At 38.6% G+C, this 16,543-nt stretch overlaps 2 protein-coding genes across 3 annotated transcripts in view; one reads left to right on the forward strand and one right to left on the reverse strand.

Annotated features, from left to right (window-relative positions):
- The window catches only part of MAPK8 (mitogen-activated protein kinase 8), a 231,195-nt gene that overhangs the window by 156,363 nt on the left and 58,289 nt on the right, over positions 1-16,543 (forward strand). Inside the window, exon 1 of one of the 2 annotated variants that reach the window (XM_071439060.1) lies at positions 4,184-4,322. The exons of the other annotated variant lie outside the window; for it this stretch is intronic. The gene's annotated coding sequence lies outside the window, so the exon portion shown is untranslated. Of the gene's footprint in view, positions 1-4,183; positions 4,323-16,543 lie in introns of those variants that run through there. 2 annotated transcript variants of the gene reach the window in all.
- Positions 248-11,729, reverse strand: LOC139595660 (FERM and PDZ domain-containing protein 2-like). Its single transcript, XM_071439199.1, has 10 exons — positions 11,588-11,729; positions 10,609-10,735; positions 8,693-8,824; positions 6,242-6,326; positions 4,093-4,243; positions 2,395-2,466; positions 1,546-1,720; positions 578-728; positions 344-482; positions 248-271 (listed from the first exon to the last, which is right to left on the reverse strand). Exons 1-10 carry the CDS (start codon positions 11,618-11,620, stop codon positions 248-250), a joined length of 1,089 nt encoding a protein of 362 aa, XP_071295300.1. The 5' UTR covers positions 11,621-11,729.

Below are 16,543 nucleotides of genomic sequence, written 5' to 3' on the forward strand. Positions count from 1 at the left end.
TTTGCTTTTCTCTTCCCTATTTACTTATCTCTTTAAGCCCCTCCGCACATCCAAGCTGGGCCTGTGTTGGAGAATTTCTACAGATTTTCTGGAGTTTCTAGGATATATTATCAATTATAAGGACCTAGACTCTCTCATCATTTTGCCACATTTCTTGTTAAATTCACCTGGCTCATTACTACTCCATAGTCAGGAATATTTTGTAATTTTTAAAATTAAGTCTGGAGGACTTAACTGAACTTCTCTGTTATTCATATTTCTTCTTTAAACTCTATGTGACAAACAAAAGCTGCAAAAGTTGTAGAGAGAGACCTCTGAGAAATACTGTATTATTTTTCCACACCTCAGAAGCATAATTGCCAAGCTCTGCCTGTAAAGCCAAAGCGCCGAGTTTCAGGGCAGTCTCATCACTGCAATATAAACGCTCCTCCAAAATATCTTTACGAAGCTGCAGGTAAAACTGATGCCTTGTCAAGCCATGCCTGGAATAGAGAAGGGTTTAGGAACTCAGGAGGAGCTCTAATGGTATCCCTAAATGCTACTAGTTTTCCTTCAGTCAGCAGAATTTTTCACTTACTGAATAACATTAAAGTGGTTGACAAAGAATTTTATCCTTATAAAGAGAGTGAAATTAATGATGGACATTTTCTTCTTGGGTTGGTCATTCCAGCCATCTGGGGCCACTTTGTAGAGTTTGGTGTCCTCATCCAAAAAGAAGAATTCTTTACCTGAAATGAGAATTTTGGGCTCTGTGATAAACCTGGATAAACTTCAGCAGCTCAGTTCTGCTGTCTTCATAGAGTGTATCACTAGCAAAAAAAAAAAAAATGGATTTGGGATGTCAACTGAAATTTACTTCTCTGTGTCATGATTTAACTTATTGCTCCTTTGATGTAGAACTTAGGACAGTATGTAATTTTGGATTACAAATGTTAGATGTTGGATTAGTATGGTATCTGAGAAATCACTCAAGGATTCATGGGGCTTGCATTCTTTTCACCACTCAGGTTCTGCACTGCTCTGTAATCCTCATGCCCTACACACAAGGTGTGCTCTTTCCCAGTGCCTCAGCTGTGCCTGCCATCAGAAGGGGACTAGGGAGATGTGGGTCTGGTAGATGACACAGCTGAATCTGTATCCCACTTATGTCTAGGAATAAACACAGGCAGCCTTTCCCAGTGCAATGCTTCCTGGAATTTCTGCTGGAGCTGCATGGCTCAGTATTATTTGAGTGCAAGGCTGGGGCAGAGCCATTTCTGCCTGAGAATATCAGCCAGTCAATGTTGTACGGCTGTGCTGATGAACACTCCTAGGTCAGACATGCTTTACATCAGTGCAGTGCAGTTCAATCCAACATACCTTACTTCTGCACAAGCTTTGTATCTGCTTCTACCTAAGGATCTTAAAGGATCTTTGAATGAATTCTTGATGAATGATTCTTTGATGAATTCTTGAATGATTCTTTGATGAATTCTTACTGGAATTCATCGATAAAGCAACTACAGAGGCACTGAAGGACAGAGCTGTACTTAACTGTCTCATTACCTTTCAGGTAAGCCAAGCCAAAGTAGAAATGTTCCACCAAGTTTGCATATGCCACCACAGTGTTGAAAACATCTCTTGCCTTGGTCTTGATGTCACATTGCACCTCAAGGCACTGCCCATTGAGTAGAATCACATTGAGATCCCTTTGGGACAAATAGGATTTCCCTTTTTTAGTCTAAGAACATATAAGAAAGAATGAAGAATGAATGTCAAGTACAAGCAATGCAAGTTCCACAGCATTTTATTACTGAGGCCCACGAGTAGCCTGTCTCTATGCAACCTGATAGAATTGGTCTCAACGCCATGCTATTCTCTGTCTCCCTTCTCATAAATTAATATCACAAACATTTCTAATTTTCTTAAAACCCAAAGAATCACAATGAAACAGCTGAGCATACTCAAATTCTCCAGTCACCAGGATTACTATAGATTTGGGGCTAATTCCAAATTTGCTTTGCTCTCATTTTTACTGCTGTCTCTGTCAACTTTCTACCTTATTTTAATGAAAAGTAAAGTATGTGCTTGCAAGCTGGAGAAGTCCCATACATTGGAACTATATGTCATATTGCAGATTTGCTGTACAGTCCTTGTCTCATAGGTCTAGGGCTAAAGTGAGCATTCTTAGCTGAGAAGGATAAATTAAGCTTTTTTTTGCACCAACAGAAAAAACTAAATAGCACTAAGAATTAAAGCACATCCTTTCAAGTCTCAATACCTCTGCGGGAACCCTAACTAGTTTTGAGAGGAGGACATGGAGAGAATACTGGTTTGAGACTCAGGTGCTACTTACAAAGACCCCTGACTAAAATGCCACTGGATTAGTTCTAGATTCATAATGTTCATTCTTACCACAATTGATCCAGGCAGCTGTAAGGTCACTGGTGGTTCACTAGACAAAATAACAAATTCTGGACCTGAAAACTGCAAGGAGGCAATTTAGAAATTTAGTAAGTCTTCTTAATGGAATGAAGATCCTAAACACAAGTATCAATGAAACCCATTTCTATTGGTCTATATGCTGGACCTAATTGACTTCAGTGTCTAATAAGGTGCAAATGCTGACTGATGACTTCTCTCTGTTTGGGTTCTCTCCTGTGTAGACTCTCCAGGGTCTAAGTAGAGGTAAGCTCATGCTGAATCCTCTTCTTCTGTAAAGTCACTTAATCAAGATCCATTTCCTTTGCAAGGCACCTATTTTCATGACACTTATAGAAACTTAATTTATTCTGAGACCTTTTCTCATTTGATTCCCAAATTCTCTAAGGACAGTCACAGACATGTAAACGCATACATATGCACTGCTGTGATTGAATAAACCCAGCTTCCCTAGGAACTAAACTGGAATGCAGAGCTGCTTTCTTCCCCATAATAAAGGCTGACTGATGGTTCTTATTAGTAGACATTGTATTCTTTTGTTTTAATTTCAAATAACTTCAACAGTTTTAAGGTCTTTTTTTCTTGCTGAGTATCCACCTCAATTAATTTTATATATTGGGTTTTCATCAGATACATCTATGCTTTTAGATCCCTTAAGCAGACAGAAATAATTAAATGTCTTCAAGTAATAAGATGTGAATCCTTCCAGCTGTTCACCATGACTTAGTAACTTGACCCATTTAGATACTTAAAAAAAAAAAATTAAAAATACTATGGTCCTACCAACAGACAATGCAGTTTTGTATCACATTAAAGAGGGACTAACACTGTGTTGTAACAGTTGCTGAACTCCTGTAAAAGGCTGTTATATTCCCCACAAAAACCATAATGAGAAAATTTAAAACAAAATTTATATGAGAAAAGATAATTTTCCAAAGTATCTAACTGAAGCTCTTGACCAAATTTTTGTCACTGGTCACTATTGAGGTTCTGAACTGGGAGGAGATGAAAGGGCTCATCAGCCTGAAACCTGTCCCTTCTTGTTCCACAACAGAAAACTCCATATAAAGGACCATGGTGGAGTTTTCTGTGATTCAGTTATTTCTGAATTTTTGCAATCTGGAAAAGATTGCAAAACAACATACCTTTTAAAGAAACATTATCCTTTCCATTTAACAGAGTCCTACCACAACTTAGCAAGTAGAAATAGTCAATTAGGAGAACTACTGTCTGGGCACATTCACTGCCAGCCTATGCTTTCTGTCCAGACATGCACTGTAAAAAAAATTCAAGTCCTTTGAGCATCATTGGCTGGCAGACATTTGGGTAAAGTGTCTCTGTAAATTTTTTTGCTGTTCTGAAGCTGCTGTGAAAGTGGTTGATGAAAACAGTCCATATGGTGTTTGATGCTGGCAGAGATCATATGTAGGTCAGAGAGGTTTCAATTTTGAGCTTTTGCATAGTACTTATGGACAGTTGCTTTCACTGCCTTCAGTTCTGACAGCACAACTGGATTATACCTAATTTGGAGTCTGTCAATTTAGAATACTCATCTAATAAGATGAGTCAGTAGTTATTATGCACATCACTGTCAAACAAAAATTAGATGAGTGGCTTCTCTTTAGTGATATTTACATTTTGAAATCAGCTTATATGTTTTTCATCATTCACCTTTTCCTTCCTGTGGAAGAAACATTTCTGTGATGCAGCAGCTGCTGAGTAGTCCTTTGTGGACACAGAGAAGGTGGAGCCCAAGCTCAGCAGGTTCTGTCGGCCGTTCCTCTGAGTTCCACCTGGGATTTCTTCTACAGCACTCACCGACCTCCAAGGGAAATTTCATTGTGAGGAAAAGATATAACATGCAATCAACACAACAGCGACCTGGGGACAGAGAGCTTAAGGTACAGTAACTACTGGAATACTCTGAAGTCCAGGGCAATGTCTGCTATAAGCTCCTTAATTTTTCTTTAGAGAAAAAGAGAAATAATTTAACAGGAGTAATATTACTGGTGCCCTTTATACATAAATCTTAACTCTGCTTTGATTCAACAGAGTCAGGTTTGTTTCTTTTCTTCATTCGGTGAGCCAGATCCAGCTGGTTTAACTTTGGTGAAGCCAACAGGCAAAGACTGTAGCCTCATTCCCTTCTGGGAATTCTACAGGATGAAGCAAATTCCTCAATTATTATTTTCTCAAGAAAAAAGCTTCAGAAAGCCTTAACATTTGTTGTTACATTATTCAGAATTTTCCAGGAATGGGAATTAAATTATTTGAATACTAATTCATTAGGATTAATTAATGTCCTAGGGAACTGAGGGAATTTTCAATTTAATTAAGAAAAAGGTATGTGAAATCTCCAATCAGAAAGCTGTCTTTGTACTATTGTTTTAATGTAGAAAGTAATGGTGTTTTCCATGTGAGCATATATAGATGCTGGTGAACACATGTATAAATATGTGTGTGTGTGTGTAGTTAGACAAGTAGACAGAGACTTTTTTCTTGACAAAACAGTCACTATCCAGCAATCTCTTGTTGCAGTTTTACAGGTGTACTGGGATATCTCATATTGCCCAGATTATCATGGCTGATTTATCAGGAAGTTCAAACTGTTTACTTGGGACACATTTAAATGGGAGTTGATCTAAATTGAGCATTTCCTGTGGGCTTGAATTACTCGTGTCATGGTTAAAAGAAGAAACTCCTGTTTAACTGGGTCAAGAACCCAATTTAAATGGGATGTCTGTAGGGATTACAGGGTGCTTAACTATGGGATTCTGGTCTTTGTGGTGCCTAGAGGCTGACAGTACTTACATCTCTTCTTCCTTTAGAAGCAGCCATGACTATATCTGCACTGTGCTAACACCCAGTCTAGAAACTCTTGTTTGGCAGCAGTGGAGTTTCCCTGGCTTTTGAAAAGGAGTTAATATCAGTTGTACAATCCTCAGTTTTCTTTGCCAATGTCTACAGGGCTGCTGTCCATGCCATGGCTCAAATGAGGCTAATCCTCATGACAGAGCAGAGGTCTTTACTGCTTGTGACCCTGGGTTACCGTAACTCTCCAGTACAGTGGTGGTGCAGGGCTGGATATGACTGACACAAGTGAGAAAAATCAGTATAAGCACTGAGGTGGAAATGCAAATGAAAATTATACATTACATACATGGTCTGACATAACCACTCCAGAACACTTAAGGTGTGACAGCACTTTAGGTGACAGCAAGGCAAGATCACATCCAAAATCTGAATGTGGACAAATAAAGACTCTGACAGAATGCCTTGACATGGAAAGTGATGACTATTGATACCTTTTCAACAGATTTTTCCCTTCATAAAGTATATAATTAGTAAGGTTAGAAAAGACCTCTAAGATCATCAAATCCTTTCACAGTCTCTGTGGAGCAGCTTCCCAGCTGTTTCAGTCACAGAGGTCTAGTGCTGCTTCCCTGCCTGGTGCAGACACAGCTGGGGGCAGCTGTTCTGGAGGGCCTGTGGCATCTGGCAGGATACAGTGGTACAGAGTAAATGTAGAAATCCTGAATTTGTTTTCTATGGATTATTCAGGGCCCAAGTTCCATTCACTAGAGCTTTTGGACTGTTCCACTTGGAAACAAACCAAGTCTAGATGAATATTATTTATTTATTCTACATAATAGAATATTATGTATTTATTAAGTTATTTATTCTATATAATTAGTGTCTATTAGCAAAACAGTCTCAAATGCAATTCAGGCCTTTTTTGATACTGGCATAGCCACACTAGTTGCTGGCTCCACTTGCTTATGAAGCAGCTTCCATCTTGTAGAATCTGAATTGAGCTTACCTGTTTATGAAGAGCTTGTAGCTACTTTCTGTCCTTGACCCACTAAGTGTGGTGTCACATGATCTGTGTGTCTCTGGAACTCTTCCTGCAATAAATAAAGGAAATTTCAATATTCAAGCGATAGTAGCAGCACTCAGCATCAGATGTTGGGGCAATTACAACAGGGAAGAAATTTAGACTGGCAGCTTCCTCTCTTGTGTCCTTGCTTGGACATGATAAATGGCTATTTAATAGGATTAGTGAATACTACACCAGCAGTATTCCCAGTTCCCTAGTTATTGTTACTTCCTTTTCATAACCCTTTATGTGAATGTAATGTGGAAAACAGCTGTGTAGGTACAATGGCTGTCATTTCCATCTCTATGGGGGTAATTTGTGAATCAGCTTTTTCTCTTCAGAAATTATGCCCAATTTTTGTTCTTCTATTTTCAGGCATAAAATGGGCAGAAAAAGGCATGAAACTTCTCTGGCTTAATCAGAGTAGAATATTAAATCAAAGAAATGAAAATGTTTGTGTCTATTCCCCTGGTTACTTTCTATGTTAAATATATTGTGAATGCTTTTACAATAAAAAAAGCCATGGTAGAAGTAGTGGATGGTTTGTGGGGCCTTAGCAAATAAGAATTGCATTGTTTTTCACCTTCAGTCATCTCTCTTGTTACAGAATGGACAGGTGTGCTTTGTCCAAATACATGAAGGTTGACATTTAGAGGGAGAACCAGAGAGGGTTCTTCAAGTGGTAGTTCTGTGAATGTTTCCTGTATCAGCAGAGATGTTTGAAATCTTTAGGGAAGGGTGAGAAGGTTAATTTTTTGTTCACTTGGATCATTTCATTGATCTTATTTGAAGAATTGCATATCAAACTATTACATAAGTAGGATGATAGAGGTGGTAAGATAAGCTGTGTGGAAGCTCATCATGGAAGTGGAATAATTTTGATAAAACATTCATGCACTACGCCCTGAGACTTCACTCTGAATTCCAACATGAAAACGTGACACTGAATTCTAGTGTACCAACCAACCAACTGCAATTTTGAAACTTAGAAAATCTACAGTCCCATTGCTAAAATAAGCATAAACATGTGGGGATTTTTCAAGCTGCAGATGGTAGTGACAAAATGTGCGATTTGAGATAAGCTAGTTACCAAAGTCAAGATTCAATCCTGTGTTCTGAAACAACATGCTTTTTAATGAGCAAACCTCACAAAATTCTCTGCTTGCACTGTGGTTTTAATATAATTGCATAAATATATTTTGACAAGACCATAAAATTCCCCTTAGTCTTTCTATATCAGCTGTTATAGCAGTGGGACAACTTGGCTACTTTCAGTGGCCAGACTGCCATGCTTTGATCACAAATCCAAAACACACCTGACATTAAATTAACATGTATTCTTCAAAGAAGTTGATGCTGTAGATTTACTATATGTTAAAGGAGCTCCTAATGTACTGTCTTGATAGAGATATTTATCTCCTTTGATAATGGTGCTCTACTAGATGGTAATATTTCTTTTCATAGAAAAATGCTTTTTTTAAAATATATGATGTCATGAAAGAATGCCTGTGACAAACAAGCTCTCACATTCTGTGTTTACTCATGTATTTTTAGACTCCTGTCTTACAAAATCCTGAGTATGCACAGCTACCAGTGTTTCAGTGGAGACTGAGATATGCACAAAGTCACTGGAATGAGCCTTTGTCAAGTTTATGACCAAAATGTCTTTTAAACTCCTTACAAAACAGATTTCTATTCTGAGTTTACCTTCCCTGTGTGTGACTGTGTATGTGACTCACACGTATGTGTCACTCATGGAGCAGCTGCAGTCTCAGGTTTTTATTGCTGCTGATATTGATTGCAATTCTGGAGCTTCAGAAAAGCACCTTGCAGGAGGAGAGCATTAACAGGAGTAACCTCACTTTCCTCATCCTTGGGCTGAGGGCTTAGGGCTGAGAGGCTGACATGATGGGTTTTTGTCCCAGGATGTGCCTAATTTCTCTCTGAATTATGTCCTCATAGAACATTCACTCTTAGGTATTATTTATAGATTCAACTGATTTTGGAGCTGACATCCTGACATTGTCACTGTATGCATTTGAGGGGTAGCTCCACCTTTTCTGTGTCAAGACCCCATGTGCTAAAAACATAATGTCAAACTTTGTGACCTGCTGAGCAGCTTTACCTGGCAAAGGGGGCATGAAGCAAGAAAGAGCTGATGGGGTTACATAGTAACCAGGGAATATACAGCTTTACTGTAGGACACAAGTGAAAAAGAATCTAATATAGAAGTATCTTTCTGCTCTACAATTTAACACAAATATACCTCCCAAGTCACATAACCACAAGTTGCATAGGAATATCTTTCACCTGGTACATGGTCAGTCCCACACTTCAGGGGACAAAAGAGATGAATACATAATTCAAAAACATAATCTTTTTTAAGAATCTTACCTCTCCTGTGTCCTCGGTTAGACAGTATCAAAGATGTACTTTCAGAAATACTATTAGAGTCGCTATAATCCACAGACACTTGTCTATAATCTTCTGTTGACTGACTATAGTTCATTAATCTGGGCCCTTTGTCTGGAAACAGGAAGGAAATGTGGTGAATCATATACTTTGATTATAATTCATTGTATTTGCATGTTAATGTAAATAACATTTGGATCAGCTAATTTTTATATAGTCCTCATCCTTCTGTCTTCTAACCCTGACTCCAATTCCTTAAAGACTGAGGAAAGCTTGGTAACTTAATTCTATTACTTTCATAATCTTATTCTGATCAAAAGTTGCTTTCATAGTTCTCAACTATTCCATATAAAACAAATCTAATACATTAATTCTGTTCTACATGTTTAACTGAAAGGTTGCAAAGTGCAGATAACCTGCAAAGTTCTTATTCCTTGTACTCTGAGGTCCAAAACCTTGAGCTATAACTTCTTCTTTCTGTGTGCAGGTTGGACAATGTCCAAACAGAATCCACTACCAGAGTCAGATGCAGAAATTCCATTAATGGGTCATCCTAATTCATTAGGATGTACATATTTTTCTTTCACACTGACTTTACTTTGTTTGCGTTCTCTCTTGTCCTTTTACAGAATCTCATAATTTTTAATTATGAGAAGCATAATTTTTAATTTTAAAAAAGGAAGAAATGTAATGCTGTCTTGCAAAGTGCAGCTCACACATTTTCAATATAATTGACACTCTAATTCATTGAAATCCTTTGGCAAGTATAAGTCAAGTGACCTGAGTCACGGGCAAACACAGAGATCACACCAGATACATCATCCCTAGAACCAGTGGAAGGAAACTGGCAGGAATTTGTGGCTAATATGGGGTAGAAAATGGGGCCATCCCTTTTGGCAGCAGCAGAATTTCTATCTACTTTTGCAAGTGTGAATCTACAAGCTCAGTTCTTGAGTGAGTGAACCAATATGGCTTGAGGCATAGTTTGCCTGTATGTTTCCAAAAGAATCCCCTTTTCTTATAAACAATATTACCTAATATTAATGTTCCAGATATATTTAAGTCTGTGTTTGATTCTAGCTGATTTCATGGAGCATATGTGTGATTTGCTGAATAGGAATTGTATTGCTCATATGCCTAATGCTGAGCATATTAAAAAAATCCTGTCTAGCTTGGGCCAGCTTTTCCCTTGCTCCAAAATCAGAGATCTCTGTCAAAGTGAACAGTACAGTGTGGACACTAGAAAAAAGATAGAATTACGTATACAGTTACAGAATTACTCTGAGGGATAATAAATCTTAATCTTAGTCAAATTAAATAAAAAATTGGTATATACTGTTTTGTTTATATAGTGAGCAGGATTTGGCCTTGTCTTGAAATCACTCCAGCAATTCATGTGTGAATTTATAAAACATCTTTTCAATAGAAAATTAACCTAAAATCAAAAAAAGAAACCACAAATCTTTGCTTGAATAATCAAATAAGAAAGATGAATATATATTCCTTAATGGCAGGAGGATAACCTCACAGAACCCCACCTTCAAAAATGCACTGGAGTATGCAAAGTACAAAAGCAGTTTTGAAAGTAGAGGAGTTTTATATGCACAGGTTTTATGCAAAGTGCTTTAAGAGTCAAATCTGTGCAAGCTGATTTGTTATCATTGCTTCACAGCCCTGAGACTACTGTCCTTTGTGGAAATAAGGAAAAGAAACCTCACTGACTTGCCTCACAGTCTTTCCATTATGAAGTAATTTATATGTACAGCAATAACTATCCTATCTAACACTACATGTAATCACTACAGCATGAAATTAAACAATCCATCTGCTTTGCGAAAGACAGAGAAAAGGCTGTCTGTATCCTTAGTAGAGAGTTCAGATTATAAATCTTTCTTTACCTTGGTGAAAATTCATCTGGGATGCCAGTGTTGAGGTGTCCAATATTTTTTCATGCAGTCTTTTCCTTATCACATGACTTCTGTTCAGCTGAGAGGCTGTGCTGTCTTCAGTGACCACCTGCTCTGTCTAGAAGGCAGTAATATTCAAAGTCACTGTCATATGATATGTGAACTTCAGACTCTCAAAGTGAAGTGATCCTTGCCCTCTGGCTGTCAGAGGCTGCTGATCTGCTTTGGATAAGCAACTTCATTTTCTCAGAGTAACACAAAGTGAGACTGAGTATGTTGGTTCCATGCTCTCATGCTAGCTAAGTTTAATAGGGAACATCCTTTGTTAAAGTAACAAAGAGAGTAAGAAAGTGTGCAAGGGAAAAAATTTTCTCAGAGTCTTAATGAATACTGATTGAAACCAAAAAAAATCTAATGTGTTTTCTTCTGTTGTCATTCAGCTTGTCAACAAAAATGGTTTTTGATATTTCAAATTTTGAAAAAGCTTATGTGCTCATTTTTTAAAGATGTCATGTGGTCAGGCTTGATTGCACAGCAAATATTCAGTTCCACTCAGGACAATGACCAACATGATATAAATGAGATTTTTTTGAATTTCATGAAGAAAGTCTGAAACAGGAATGGCAATGGAAAAAGTTTTACTGTTGTGTAGAGTCCTTTACTTTGGCCAATATGAGGTCTCTGTAAAGGTCATGATTGCTTCAATACTAACTAAAGAAATTAAGATACTGTAAGTACAAAAGCTCAATCACTTCCCGGGAGTGTAGAAGTGGTGTGTGAGACAGCTTCATTGCTTTATTTGCTTGTACACGTGCCCACACAATTTCCTGCCTAGAAGTTTAGAACCAAATCTCACTTCCTGAATCCATACAAACATTAATTCTGGCAGTCACTCACCTGTGTCCTGTGTTGCTGGGCACCTCTCTCACTGCAGAAAAGGAGATGACTGGAGTATGAGAGTAGTACTTACCTCACTGACACTTCCCACTGCAAACTGAACCATTCTCTTTATGTAGAATTTTGCTGGTAAGGAAGCAGATTCCTTCTGATGTGCTTCACATGCGTCCAGAATGGATTCAGGAGAAAGTCTTCTGTGTGGTAGATCTTCACACAGTGTCAGCAAGAGTGTATGTAGTTGGTCACTCAGCTGGAGGGACTGAGTCAAAATAGAGGTACTGTTAAATGACACCTCCCAGGGGACTGAAATCCTGTGTAAACTGGGACCAGGAATTTCTGTAAGCCTTTCTGTAAGCCTGGGTGAGAAACAGGCACTGAATTCCTTTAGACTTTGGGAGAATTCCAAACAAGCAGCATAAGAGCATGAAATGAACCTTTAGTGGGATCCAGGATAGCCTTGGAGGGAATCGACATCTCCAAGAATGATTGTAGGCCCAACTGGGGCTTCTTGGTGACAGACAGTTCAGTTTGTTCCAAGAGCTTTGTTAATTAGACTGTGAATCAAAGATTCATGAAAGTAAGGTGTGTGGTAGCATTAGCTTCAAAAAGGTGAGGAGTTTTACCAGCCATAACTGTTGTCATAGAGACCAGATACTTATATTTTAAGGCCATTTAGCTTATAAAGCTTTTTCTCTTAGAATGTGAAAGGGAGGCTAAATCTACTAGAAACCTGTGCTCTCCAAATTGAGAACAAGCAACTAAAAGCATAAATATAGAAATGAAGCAAAATGTATGTTGCATGTCTTTCAAAGGATTCTGGGTAAGCAAGAAACTTATAATTTCAGCTAGCAGAGATACTGATAGAATTTGCTCAGAAATAAGGGGAGTTATAAGTTTTATTCTTCCATCCCTTCCATCCATTTTTGAAAAAGCACACAAATGTGCACAGCACCACAATCATGCCAATGTGATGTTTTTGTTTTAGTCATGTCTATCTTAGAATAATAGAATCATACAATAATTTAGGTTTAAAAAGACTTTTAATATCATTGAGTGCAGTCATAAGCCTAACACTGGCAAGTCGACCACTATATCATGTCCCTAAGTGCCACAACTACACATCTTTTAAATACCTCCAGGGATGAAGTTCAACCACTTCCCTCGGTATTTTGTTCCTAATTGTCTTGGAATCAATAATCTTCATGCTTAAAATCAAGGTACAATTCATCTTAATAAGAAAAACTAAATTCCCTCATTTGTGTGAACTGATATTTTTGGTGAAGCTTAGACCTTGACACAAGCTCTTTAATTCTTTTCTAGTGGTCCAAAACACAAAGCCCCTCTTAGTGATACTTCAGACTATGCTTCTCATTCTTTGAACCCACAGAATAAAAGAAAACAAAAATATTTGTGTTACTGGCCTGGTTTGGAGGAACCTGGTAATCTGCTGACCAATAGAGAGTCATTCCTAAGGAATACACCAGCATCTGTCAAAACAGAAAAGGAAACCCTGTGTGAAATCAATACAGGAAATCAGGTGTGAAATCAATACAGGAAATCAGTACAGGAAAGCCTCATACTAGACACACCATCTTTTTGTGTCTTTGGTCACAAAATGACAGAAGTCAGAGAATCATATAGATGATTTTTTTAAAAAACTAGACTAAATGTATCTAAAAGTAAAATAGATAAAAACCTAGCTTATGGGCTAGGTTGCATGCAATTAGTGATGTCTTTTCCTGGTCTTAAAAAACTGAGAGCTAAACATGTAAGGGGTTAGGGGTTTTTGCCTTGGTATTTTAATAAGGATCCTTATGGTGCACTGTTTCACCAAGGTGGGATGTGCCGCAATGCACACACACAACAGATCATGTATACAATTCATTGATCTTACAAATTTGCATATCTCACAGGGGTGCCCCAATGGGAGGCCTGGATGAATGGTGTGATATTTCCCCATTCAATGAATTCCCCCCTGGATGGGCTGAACCTGTAGTTTACAGGGTACATTCTAGACAGGACCTTGGTTTCCCAAGACAGCGTAAGGTTTTCCAGCCTCCTACTACGAGGCCTTTAGGATGTTTGGTCTCCTGTCTTAACAAATTACTAGGGCTAAGTTATCAGACTTAAGGGATTACAAGTATGCATGCTAAGAATACGGAGGATACGTAAAAATTCCATAAAAGGAATATAAAAGAAAAGGCAAAAAAATAATCTTGGCATCATTAGTACTGTTCTGCTTGGGGGGCTGAGTCAGACTGCCCTCTGTTCCAAGATGCCAGAAGGAGGGAAAGAAATCTGAACTCCTTTCTTAATTTTGAAGCTCTCCCATTGCTGATTAAAATTCTCCCCTACCTGTGGGACTGACTAGCTGTTATATGCAGGAAAATAATTACTGGAATAAGGCTGCCTATTCTGCAGCTTCATTTTTCTGCCTAGTGTCTAAGTGGTCAGTTATGTGGAAATCTGAAAATACTGTATTCTGCCTGAGAGGAGTATGTGGTCTGAGTGGAATTTGAAACTTTAAGATGCCTGAATATTATATCTTACTATCTTTCCAGAGAGACTCATTTGTCAGAGAAAAGAAAAATAAATTGTTAACAAAACTGAACATATTTCTGACTTCCTGGGACTGCTTCTACCCTCTGATTGTACAGATACTGCAGTCCTGCTGCTTCTGGGATTACAATTACCATATCTGCTTGAACACCATTTCATAGAAATATTCTTCCTTTCTCTAGGCCTTTACAAATAATACATTTCTTCAGGCCTGTGGGACTGATGTTCAAAATTGATTTTGAATTTGACATGCATGCTAATCCAACAATAAGCTGCAAGATACATGTAACATCTTTCTAACTATAGCCTAATTTGATTAGTTTTGTTAGAAATGGGATATGACAGTAGGTGCCTGGCAAGTTGCATTAAAACCCACAAGCTTGTCTCCATGAGGTGCTGTCAAGATGCACGTTGCAATATTCCTCACCTTTGTTAGTCCAAAGTGCTGGTTTTTACTTGGGTGGTGGAGCAACTCTGGTGCACTGAAAGGGGCAGCTTCTGTCTGAGACACATTGTTTTGGAAAAACAAATTTCCTTCAGCAGACAGTAGTACTGACCACGGGCAAATCACACAGATGGCAGGGTCTGAAAAATGTTGAAGTTGATAAAATGGAGATCTTAGTGTTTAATTCACTGTACTCAGAAAATCATGTTTCTGGCATCTCACCTGTATAACCAAACTCATCACTGGAGATGGACCCAGAATTATTTGCCTGACTGGGGACCTTATTGGTCCTGAGCCACAGACTGACTGCCCAGCCTGACCTCAGACCTGCCTTGTCACTGTGGCCTTGCCTGGTGGTCACTGGGCCCTCTGACCATGGTTACCTTCAGCTAGTGTTCTCTTTTGCTCCTTCCATGTTTTCTGTAGTGTTGTATGCAAACACAAGTCGCACATGCTGGGAAACTTGTCTGTTTTAGGAACAGCCAGCCAGCTTGTACTTCATCCTAGTGGAGAATACCAGGCCTTCTGTAGGGCTGGCCAGCCAACAAGTGGCATTCCTGCCTAACCTGACAGATCCCAGCACACCAGGAATATTCTGTGCCAAGTGGTGCTGATCATCATGAGATCTGGCATGATTTATTGCACCATGCAATAAAAGAAAAGAAAAGGCAAAATAAGACAAGTAAAGACAAACTAAAGACAAGTTTTAGCAGCCTAACACTTGGCCTGCAGCCCAGCTTGGTTGTACATCCCTACTTCTTCTTGGTTTAGTTTTCCTGTTCTGATACCCTAAATTTATCTGGCGTAGCATAGGAAACATAGGCTGATTATCTCTTTTTTTAAAAAAAAATTGTTAAGTCAGCAATCACAAGAGCATAGTGTCAGCTTAGTGTCTGGCACAGAGTCAATAGATGGACCTATGCTGAACCCATCCAGGTGGGTATCTCTGTGCTTCACTCCTTTGCACATTTATGGTGCTTGTATTTCCTGTGCTATTCTATACCCTTGTTACACCACTTAATAGGGAACTGATGGTATAGTCAAGCTGCTATAGTGTTCCAGCCCATTAAAAACTAGTTGATAATGAATTTTCACTCCTCCAGCTATAGTAGAAGTTACACATCACTTCTTTTCTGTATTTTGTACTTTGATTCTACATTCTTATGAGGTAAGAACACGTCTCATCCATTCTCCCCTCAAAAGGAATACCTATTCATATAAACAGTTCTCAAAATGTGACAGTTGCTCAGCTGTGCTCTCTTGTTGTTGCTCAGTTGTGCTCTGTGCTCTCTCAAGCTGGCCTGCTTGGCAAGCAAACATCATAAGTTACATTATTATCATCAAGGATAAAATCTCTTACTAGCTGAATGGAGAGACATGTGGATTTATCTGCCCTTCTCTATCAGTCCATGAAAGACATGAGCCTAGCGAGCCTAGCTGGCACTGCACTTTCTCTGGGTGCATGTTATTCAGACTTCAGGAAGGAGTGACTCTACTGTCTGCATATAATTGTACTTAGATTAATTACTACTTGATGTTTAATTTGGAAAAAAAAAACCCCAAAACTGTGTGAAGATCTTCTATGTAGGCAGAGCAATCTGCACGTAATCCCAGTAGCACTGAAAGATTTCTCACTTTTATTAGCAATATGCTGTTAGTGCCATTAGTTTTTTTGTCTCCACCCCACCCCCACAAACAAACAAACTCAAAAGAATTAAAGTAGCTCAATAATTAATTTCCAACAGTAAGAGCTCCTATAAAAATGCTTGTCACCTCACCTTTTTGAAGATCCTCCAGAAGCTGCGTTGTGGACAGGTGCAGGAGAGCCCATATTTCTTCTTCCTCCAGAGGGCTTCCTTTTGCCCACAGGACCTCGGCCAATGTCACGCAGGAACTGCTCATGCCTGCTGCAGTAGATACTGGAGTTTGGACACAGTAAAATAGACTGAACTGCTCAAGACAAGCCCTACTGATTATACCTGTACCCTTCTCTCACAGTAAGGAATACTTTATGAACCACCCTGC

The sequence above is a fragment of the Agelaius tricolor genome, unplaced genomic scaffold (genome assembly GCF_023055355.1).
Source record: "Agelaius tricolor isolate 1412-34295 unplaced genomic scaffold, bAgeTri1.0.p SCAF_13, whole genome shotgun sequence".
NCBI lineage: Eukaryota > Metazoa > Chordata > Aves > Passeriformes > Icteridae > Agelaius > Agelaius tricolor.

Coding starts and splice junctions, on each gene's coding strand:
- LOC139595660 (XM_071439199.1), bottom strand. CDS start 11,620: ATGGTTCAGTTTGCAGTGGGAAGTGTCAGTGAG. Junction 8,825..10,608: donor CCAGATGAATTTTCACCAAG/GTAAAGAAAGAT, acceptor TCCTGTTTCCAG/ACAAAGGGCCCAGATTAATG. Junction 2,467..4,092: donor TCTTCCACAGGAAGGAAAAG/GTGAATGATGAA, acceptor GCCTCCTTGCAG/TTTTCAGGTCCAGAATTTGT.